The following is a 10,035-nucleotide window of genomic DNA, read 5'->3' on the forward strand; positions in this document are numbered from 1 at the left end:
TTGACGCTAGGGTGATTGCAGGCTTCTGAAACAAGTGTAGTTAAAACACGTGCCACGTGTTGGGGTTGGCCAAAGAGTATCTTTAAAAAACGGCATGCAAAGTATGTGTTGTTCACAATGGAGCTGAGATCGTGTTTTAAATTACATTTGTTTTATCGTGTATGACGAATCACGATAACCACCTATTCAGTAGTAGATAGAAAAAAGGGTAGAACTCAAGAGTCGTCATGAAGGTAAAAACAATACTCTGGTTTCTAGAATATGAACTCCCATGCTCTTTCCAAATCGTGACAAATGCCCATTTAGCAAACAATCACCATGGGCTTCTGTATGTTCTAATTTCATTGTTTCGGGAGGCATGTGCAGAGGTGAGCGAACCTTACGGGTTTGGTTCACTCTTTCGGAGACAGTAGAAGACAGGGGGTCTTTGGACGGGTGCCCTTTTGACGTCCATAAAGAGGCCAAGTTTTGACCTATGGGAGCCATCTCGTCCCATGATCTGGGCGGGCAGGCTTGTCCAAAGTATCGAGGCAACAAAGAGGGACGGATGGACGGTTCCAAAGGCCTTCGAGACCTTAGGGGGGACTCGGGGAGAGAGTGTGTGGCTCCCGGGCCGGGAAATGTCCGGGCGACCGGACCGGACCCGATCCGAGGAGGGTTTGGATCATGATTTTTACTAGTCTTTATTATTATTAGGGTTTGGGATGATGGGTTTACTAGTCTTTATGATTATTAGGGTTTGGGATGATGGTTTTACTAGTCTTTATGATTATTAGGGTTTTGAGGAAGATGATGGGGGTTTTCTTCTTCTGATTAGAATTAGGGTTTGCTCTTCAAGTTCAAGGCAGGCAGGTAGGTAGGCAGGCAAGAAAAGGGGGGGGTGGGTTGCAGGTCCATCCATCTTCTCTTTTTTCTGTGATTTTTGTTGCCCATCCATGGCGATGGCGATGGCGATGGCGATGTTTCTCGTCCTCACTAGGGCCCCCTTCCCCACCAGAAATGGTGATGGAGTCAATGGCGATGGTCATCCATCTCCCCTTCTCCCCCTCTTCTCCGTCTCTCAGAGACCCAGACCCAGTCTCCTCTGGATTAAATTAGAAGCATTCGATAAACAGGTCAAGCTCCCTCCCCCTTCTTCTTTAAAAGAAAGAATCCCTAATCTTCCACAAGTTTCCTCTGTTCCACTGACGAATCCCAAACCTTCCATGATTTCCCTGTGTTTAAAAAGTAAACCCTAATCTTGCGAACCAGCCGGAATCCTCCCAGAAACAAACCCCCTGTCTTTTTTTTTTGTGTGTGATAGAGACAAGCCCTGCTGCTGTTCCTATCCTCCCCCAATTCATCTATGCGCATATACTTCTGTTTTTGCATCCCTCGTCTCTGTCTTTATGCACCTCCTCTGTCTTCTCAGAACTGTGCCATGCGCTTTATTTTCTCGATTAACCCCAATGTTGTCTGGTTAACCTTGACCATTTCACTAGTTAACTGTAATTTGCTACGCCTTTTCTCCCGCTCTTCAATCAGTAATAAGGTGAAAACAAAAAGAGAGCACGTACTCCTCTAGCAGGGTAGTTGAGGATTATTAATGTCGCTCAATCATTGTTTCCCAGCTTTATATGATCTGCACCATATATTCTCAACTGATCCCATCTATGACATTCAATTGATTCCACATAGATTCCCATAAATTGGTTACGCATATAGCATCAATAAAACAAATGCTGCCAGATTCCACACAGATTCTTTTCTGTTCATTTTGCATCGATAGCTCATATGGTCACCAACCAATTCCACATAGATCGATTGTAGATTCCCTTGAGTTGATTCCACGTGGATCCTTATCAATTGTTTCCATGTAGATAAACTGATGAGTACCATTCGATTCCACCTTTAGATCGGCCTTTAGATTGATAACCTGATTCCAGCAAAAAGATCAAATGGATTTGTTTCTTGATTCCATTGAAGATTGATCAATATGATTCACATCGTATTGATTACACAAACATTCTCATCAAAATTGATACCACATAGATTCTCATTGAATTGATTCCACACAGGTTCCCGACAATCGGTGGAATCTCCATTTCTTGATTGAATGTTGATTTGAGAAGAGACTGGATCCATCCAGTTTGAATTGAATTGTTGGGCAGAGTGCAACCAATGGAGGTGGTGGCTGCTGGAAATACGAACACAACTGAGAAAATCGAGCCAAAAAGGAGAAGGCAACGGGCTGGAAAAGGACTGATGGCAGTAAACCCGGAGCTGGAGTTGGGTAAGGATAAGAAACGTTCATATGGGCTGAAGAGCTGGAATAGGGGCCGGAATCGGAATCGTCGGTTGTTGGGGGAGAAGAATGGGCAGCCACCTGCCGGTTGGGTTGTGTTGTGGGAAGGCCGTTTCAAACGATGGAAGTGCCGTTGGTTCTCGGCTCATCTCCCTGGCCTCCTCCTCTACTACAAGAATTCTGATCAACTGAGTCAAGCCGGTTTCATTAGCCTCGAAGTAAGTATCTATATGTATTGTGTGAGAGGGATGTTCAGCATTATGAGACGGGATTAGGCAGGCAGAGCATACCTAGCAATGGGGAGGTGGTAGGGGGATAATATTGGGTTGGTTTTAATGTGGCAATCAAATTGGGAAAATTGATAAGACTTATTTTTTTGTTGACTGATTTCCTTATGCCAAGAAGTGGCATGTTGATGGATCAGTTCTATCAGCATTATGGATGTTTGTCAGGGGACATGGCAGTGCATACATAGATATATGGGGGGGTAATACTAGGTTTGCTATTCCACAATGTTAGGAATCATATTGGACAAATGTCTTAAACTTCTTGTGCTATTTATGAAGAAGTGGAACATAGTTTGATCCCAATGTTATGAGCTTCTTGACATGATGTAGGGAATGCCTAGTTTATATTGTTTTGGGTCAAAGGGAAACAGATAATAATGGAAGTTCCTGACTTAAGAATTTTGTGAATTTTATTTGATGCTTGTTCTGAAATCATGGATTATTGACGGTTCGAAAAATGGATATATTGCTGCAGGGAGCTCATGTGTCACCTGTAGCAGGGAAAGAGCGACAATTGAAGATCCGAAGAGGTTCTCAGATCTACTATTTACGAACTCTCAACAGAGAAAACCGCCAGGTATAAGAGTTTGCGATATTAAAAACATGTTGTATGAGCACTCAATGGCACTAACAACAAAGTATGGGCACTTGTCACCCATGCTGCTGAGCTCTAGTAGATGCTGTGAGTTTTGCTTAGATACCTTCTAAAGTCTTCTGCAATAATAAGGGTAGTTGGATTTTATTGAGACAATAAAAAAATCTGTTGAACCCTTATTACACCCTTATTTACAGACATGTGCTTGTTATGTTAATATGCACACAATCACGAGGACAGTAGGTTTTATTATCCCTATTCAATTGTTGAATGGGGTGCAGGCTTGGTTGGAGACAATTAACAAGTCTATTTCCACCTATGAAAGGTCACTGCAGAAAGTTTCATTGGGAGACAAATCTGAAATAGTGCAGGCATCCCAGCAATATCTGCCATCAGTAAGATTGTAGTTCTTTTGTTTCATTGATTCCAGTCAAACCTCTGATTTAAACATATATCCATGGTGCATGGCAGCGCCTTGCTGAAGAGTGGAGACAACAAGAAATAGAAGTTAAGAGGAGGATTGCAGAGAGAATGCAAGAGCTTGAACCCATAAAACAGGGTAATATACCAACAGTCACGAAAATGAAATTGGACATATGTTCATGAAAAATCATGATTACTTTTCTTGACAATGTTGAAACTTTGCAGCATTCTTGCAGCAATTGCAAACAATACAGAAGTCACTATCTGACATCTCTGGAGCTCTCGGACTCACAACAAACTATGTCACTGGAGTGTGTTCAAGAAATGAAGAAACATACATGACTGAACTGAATTCAGTGAACATGCATTTGCCACCTGCAAATTTAAATGAAAATGGAAGATCACCATCTATAGAAAAGATGCAAGCAGACCTATTAGGCGAGCGTCCTACACCACATAATGTAGGTACAGAAGAAATTGGAACCATTGAGGAAATAAAGACTTCAGAATGTGAAACTATGGAGAATGATTCTCGACTCAAGAAAGGGGGTTGTATTGGGAGGGAGATGTTTAGGTTGAAGCGGAGAGAAACAATAGGTATATTATCTCCAGTAGAAAAAGGGCATTATTCATCTGATACGGAGGTCTTATTGAGCTCAAGTGTTCCCAAACGACTGTCTAACTCAAACACTAGTGATATAACTTCAAAACCAAAACATCAACATGGTCGACTCTCTGTTTCCCGCAGTGTTGAAAATTTTACCCTGAATTATATCAATGAATTCCCTGGGAAGGATGCTGCTTCTCATGACATGAAAAACATAATAGATATTCAATCGTCAAACAAAATAGAAAACAATAATGCCTATGTGCAGAGAGGGAATTTGCAAAATCAATCACATTTTGTAATAGCACCAAATCTAGCTGATCACCCTACTCAAGGACAACTGCAAAAATCTTGGAATATCATGCAGGAGACGTTTGCGGAGGTTCTGAATCTCTCTCTCTCTCTCTCCCTCCCTCTCTCTTTCCAATATTCTCTCATGTAATGCCTTTTCTTTTATTGTTAACGTATCATTTATCTGTTTTGATTCCCTGTGAATATTGGTTTTATTTTCAACCTTTGTCTATTTTGGGATTTAGATTTTGAAGGAAGAGATCCAAAGAGTAATTGAGCTAGAGGCAGAGAATGCTGCTCTGCAACAATCCTTAATGATGCTACCACAACTGCAACAAGATCATAGGGATTTGCTGAATCTTAGAGAACAAATCCAGGTTAACATTGTTTTGAATGTGCTTAATTGTTTCCACACAGTCTAAAGTTCAGTTTATGTTTGGAATGCTGATTGTATGTGGAGGTTTTTACCATTGTTCTCAGGAATTTGAGCCACCTATTAAATTCTTTCACTTTGTTTTTATTGGAAGACCTAAAATAGGCAGTATTGAAGTCAGTACATTAAGTCTGTAAATCTATTGTATTTTTCAAGTTTTACAGTTCAATTTTGAAACTTTCTTAGCTAAGTGGATGCAAGAAATATTAGGTAAAGCGTATGATGCTAGGTTTTTCATTTCTTAAATGCACCAATAACACTAAATGTGTTATTATAGATTGTTGAATAAGATGTCATATACTCTAAGCTTTCTTATATGTAGTGCATTCCCGTCCTTTGTGAGACATGAGCACGTATTTTAGGAACCTCGAAGGTTGAGGAATATTTTATGGATCCTGTTCTCAATGCAGTTATCTCTTTGCTTTTTTGGATAAATTTTTTATTTATATCCAGACTATGGAGGCCAGTTTATTCAATTTTATAATTTTTTGGTCAGAGAGACAAAACATGCAAGATCAGCACCACAGATGATAGATATGTGGATGGTGAATATGGTGATGATGAAGACACTGATGATGAAATATCTATTGTCCTAACTGATGTCACGAATGAGGTAATCTTGATAATCCACATGTTTGAGCTCTATAAAATCTTTGATGAGGTCACACGTACTATGAGTGTGGCTAATCCTAAGTATTCACCTCTGAAATTTCTACAACATTTATTTTGAAGGACTACTTTGAGGCCTTAGAAGTGCTGAATCAACATGAATTTATTTCAAAGTCAAAATCAGAAGTTGACCTGGAAATCCTTGCAGAAAAGTTCGAATATAGTCAAGAGCCTCCTGAGGAAGGTGATTCAATCGATATAGAGAATCTATCTGAAGTTGAAACTGAAGATTATGAGCATCCTCGAACCAGGTTAGAAGGTTCCAGCTCCCTTTATCTGAGTGTTTAGAGGGTATGTATAGACTTGGCATTAAATATCATTTTTCATGCAGTAAAACTTTGGGAATGTATGGACAATATGTGTATCTTACAACCATATTTTAATGATCAGAAGAATATATCATTGCTCTCTGTGATGATTGCTTTTAGTTATAGGAATTCTTGGTATCTTGAGCTCTTGATTGCAACTAGTTCTTTGGGTTATTATGTTACATTGAAATTCCACCACAATAATATAACTATATTATGAAAGGAAGTGTGTGTGTGCAAATATGTCAAACTGATGCACTAGATTTTGTTATTCTCATTTTATAATGTAGGTTGCCTGCACCTAGGCCGTTACAAAGGGGCTTCAGCTTATGGAATGTCCTAAAGAATGCCATTGGGAAAGACTTGAATCATATCACAATGCCGGCTACAATCAATGAGCCACTTTCGGTATTACAGAGATGTGCTGAGGAACTGCAATACTCGTAAGAGTCAGCTTTCTATTTATTAGCTATAGAATCAACCTTTCCAACCCTGTGAGGTAGGACTGTGTCCCTGTTTCTTGCAAGTATCATTGTATCATGGACACGTGGGCTTGCTTCGTAAGCCCACTTCTAGACAAAGTTGCATAGCTATCCACTGTAGGCATATTAACCTTGTATAATATCATACTAAGTTTATGGGATATTATACCCTTTTTTGTTCCTGATGGTAATATCGTACTCCTACAGTTACTGTAACTTGAATTCCTTTTCCAGGTTGCTAACAATCTTTCTGAACTTGTTTACTTCTCTTCTTCTTTTTCTTTATGTTATTTTGAGCCAGAAATTTGCTTGAGAAAGCTTCACAACTTGATGATTCAATTGCGCGGCTTGTCTGGGTCTCAGTATTCACATGTGCAACATATCATGGCTCACCTCACAGGGATGCTAAACCGTTCAATCCATTGTTGGGGGAAACATATGAATGGCAGGATGGCAGGTTGCGTTTCATTGCCGAACAGGTGGTTATGGGTGATTCATATGTGATAATATTCTTAAAAGTATCTGTCTTGTATTTCAATTCATTACAGGACAATCTGTACTTAGACTGAAAATTTTGCAGGTGAGCCATCACCCGCCAATAATGGCCTTCCATTGTGACAATGTGGTGAATGACTTCTCCTTATATGGAGAAGTGGAGATCAAGAACAAATTCTGGGGAAAGAGTGTTGAGGTGATACATTTTGATTTATATCTGCATATACATGCATGCAGATGTGTCTTTTGAATGTTTTCATGTCAGAGTCCTATCCTTACATTTATTTTTTCTTTGGAAGAAACTAACTGGTGCTTTACTTTTATGAAACTAGGTTTTATTTGAGTTCAATACTTTCTGTGTTTTAGGTGAACTCAATAATTTTGCATGGGAAACTTTTAGGTTTTCCCAGTCGGCAATGTGCATTTGCGAATGTCAAGATTTGGAGATCATTTCACATGGAACAAGGTAACTACGTGTATACATAACATGGTGGTTGGGAAGCTGTGGATCGATAATTATGGGGAATGTGTGATTCGAAACCATACAACTGGTGAAGAAAGTCGTATCCGCTTCCATAAAGCTAATAGCAAGGAGCAGGGACATATCACAGGAAAGGTAGAAAGATATCTTATGGGTCTTAGCTGATTTTGTTGCCTTTAAAATTGTAAATACACATAAAAAGCACCAAAATAACCCCAACTTGTTCAGTATTTACTCCGTACCATAAATGTGCAGAAAATGCCTTCTCTTTTAAAGGGGTATTCCAGTATCATTTGGTAACTTAGGAGGCCTTCTTGTAAATATTCAACAAGTTAGGGTATTTTGGTGTTTTCCCCTTGCACAAATTTTTCGAAAGGCAACAGGATAAAGTATTGGTAATCCTTTTGTTGGAACACAAAATTAACGTTTTTTTCCACTTTTGGGTCTAAAATGATATTTTTTTGTACTTGCACAAATTTTTCTAAAGGTGACAGCATAAAGTATTGGTAATCCTTTTGTTGGAACACAAAACTAACGTTTTTTCCCACCCTATGGACCAAACTTGCATGTGGGTTCTATCTAATTAAATTTATAAACATGTTCTGGTTTTTTGTTTCACTCTGTAGATTTGCGATAGCAATGGGGTCCTAAAATGTTCTATTCATGGAAATTACATGAAGGAGATATCAATAACTCCTGAGGCATCCTGGACTGTATATGATGAGGGGAGCAAATGCTTATGGAAATGCCCCTCTCCGCCTGAGGATTACCAACAACAATACTGCTTTTCGCAGTTCACTATTGGTCTCAATGGTATACAAATAATATAATGAAAAAATCCAACATACTCCTCAGTTTTCCTTTATTTTCCCAAATTCTCGAAACTTTTTGCTATCCCCAAATTTCCTTGGTCAATCCCCAAAAGGGAGAATGAAAAGAGGATTGCTCAAATATAATTTTGCTCAATTGAGAAAAAGGAGGATGAATTAACGATATATCTGAATATTTATAATTTCTCAAGTGGGACCGTGGTCTTGGGGAAATAAAGAAAACTTGGGCAATATTGTGGAATTGTTTTCCCACTTAATTAATCAAAAGCTTTACAAATTTCTTTGAAACTTTACACAGAATTGACACCTCAACTGAGTAATAAACTGCCACCGACGGATTCGAGATTTAGACCTGACCAGCGTGCACTGGTATGTTTACACTAATACGCACTTTGCACATGGGGATGACCACCAAGGAATGCAGAGTTTTTGAATAATAACAATATAATGCATTTATTTTATGTGTGTGTGTGTGTGTGTGTGTGTGTATATACTTGAGTTTTAAAAAGCAGTTATTTTGGTTGGCAATAGGAGGATGGGAACTTGGAGTTGGCAACACCTGAGAAAATCCGTTTGGAAGAAAAACAACGCGAAGCTTACAAGGGGAGGAAACAAAATCGACAAGAGTGGAGATGCATGTGGTTTCAACAAGTAATTCAAACCCTCCAATATCTTATTTTATCTCAATATAGACTCCGTTCAGTACGACGATATTTTTTGTATTTTGTCGTGTTTCTTTATACTCTATTTTTTTGCAAGTGAATGTCAATACAACTATGTCTCCCTAACTAGGCTCTTTTTCTTCGTTCTTTCTTTCTTCATCGAGCCCCTAAGCAATACTAGTACTTTTTCTTCGTTCTTTCTTCATTGATATCACTAAGCAATACTAGTCTCTTTCAGAGGGTTGCAGGTGTGTCCCAAGTGAAGATGCAAGGTGATGAAGAACCGTCATGGGTCTTCAACAGGCTATACTGGGATGCACGCGATAGGATGGATTGGGAAGGCTGCCCTGATATCATGTGATGTTTCCACTTCACAACCGGACATATTCTGGAACGAGTCATGTCTATTAAGCCACAAGAAGTACATGGATATTACACATTTGTTCCGAAGCATATATATTCATTTCCATAGCAAAGGGCATCGAGAGTACACTCTTCCAAGAAATTTGTGATATAATTTACCATCCATTTCTGTGCCTTTGCAAAGATCTCACAATAACAATATTATCCCTCTCAACTCACAACATTCATATATACATAATCCTGTCTCAACAATACCCATTCCATAGAGTGAAAATGATTTGTTCACATTGTTTACTCTACATATAAAGCAAGACTAGTATGTAGACTACCCAAAGATTTATAGATTCAAATTAACCACACACAAGAATATATTTGTCAATGCCTGCCCAAACCTCCCAATTTGGCCCCTCTTCAAAATACTACATAAATGAAATATTCTAAAGTTTCAAGGCTTTTAGATTTAGTTTATTTGGAGACTTCATTCATGTGAGTTTTATGTGTCGTAAGGGGTTTGCCAAGGATGTTAAGTGTATGCAAAAATGTCCCCACCACATTTAATTGCTCAATCAACCTGTTTTCTAATCTTAGAAGTTAAAAACATCACAATATCCACTACCATGAAGGTAAAAAATTGCAAATCATAGTTTACAATCATTTTTAAGTTTATGTTCATAATCGTAACTTGTAAGAATTCTAAAGATTATAACTACAGAAAATGATGGTAAAAAATCTATATGATACTTGAGAGTTCTTAATTGTTAGTAATGTCGAGAGATCGACAATGGCTTAGTTCAAGCTTGAATTGAGCTGTTAAATCATTTATAA

At 38.6% G+C, this 10,035-nt stretch overlaps 1 protein-coding gene across 3 annotated transcripts; it reads left to right on the forward strand.

Moving 5' to 3' along the window:
* Positions 1-1,310: 1,310 nt before the first annotated feature.
* On the forward strand, positions 1,311-9,665 carry LOC147861088 (uncharacterized). Of its 3 annotated transcripts, XM_087323412.1 has the most exons (16): positions 1,316-2,502; positions 3,047-3,148; positions 3,448-3,561; positions 3,638-3,725; positions 3,815-4,578; positions 4,733-4,864; positions 5,417-5,533; positions 5,653-5,840; positions 6,188-6,340; positions 6,681-6,858; positions 6,960-7,070; positions 7,275-7,490; positions 7,982-8,168; positions 8,484-8,554; positions 8,717-8,836; positions 9,086-9,665. In XM_087323412.1, exons 1-16 carry the CDS (start codon positions 2,161-2,163, stop codon positions 9,206-9,208), a joined length of 3,006 nt encoding a protein of 1,001 aa, XP_087179538.1. In that variant the 5' UTR covers positions 1,316-2,160; the 3' UTR covers positions 9,209-9,665. The 3 variants fall into 3 exon arrangements, 2 of the variants coding, with proteins under 2 accessions (XP_087179540.1, XP_087179538.1); XR_015530103.1 differs by lacking the exons at positions 8,484-8,554; positions 8,717-8,836; positions 9,086-9,665 and having other exon boundaries at positions 1,311-2,502; positions 7,241-7,490; positions 7,982-8,121; XM_087323414.1 differs by lacking the exons at positions 7,982-8,168; positions 8,484-8,554; positions 8,717-8,836; positions 9,086-9,665 and adding an exon at positions 7,611-7,956 and having other exon boundaries at positions 1,312-2,502.
* Positions 9,666-10,035: the final 370 nt, after the last annotated feature.

Source organism: Azolla caroliniana, unplaced genomic scaffold (assembly GCF_043228905.1).
Source record: "Azolla caroliniana isolate FFs.n. ecotype wild unplaced genomic scaffold, voAzoCaro1.0.p SCAF_8, whole genome shotgun sequence".
Classification (NCBI taxonomy): domain Eukaryota; kingdom Viridiplantae; phylum Streptophyta; class Polypodiopsida; order Salviniales; family Salviniaceae; genus Azolla; species Azolla caroliniana.

Bases quoted from the DNA above. Each gene is read 5' to 3' on its own strand.
- LOC147861088 (XM_087323412.1), top strand. From the start codon at position 2,161: ATGGAGGTGGTGGCTGCTGGAAATACGAACACAACTGAGAAAATCGAG. The intron at 4,865-5,416 runs GTTAACATTGTT...TTTTTTGGTCAG, and splicing joins ATCTTAGAGAACAAATCCAG to AGAGACAAAACATGCAAGAT. The intron at 7,491-7,981 runs GTAGAAAGATAT...TTCACTCTGTAG, and splicing joins AGGGACATATCACAGGAAAG to ATTTGCGATAGCAATGGGGT.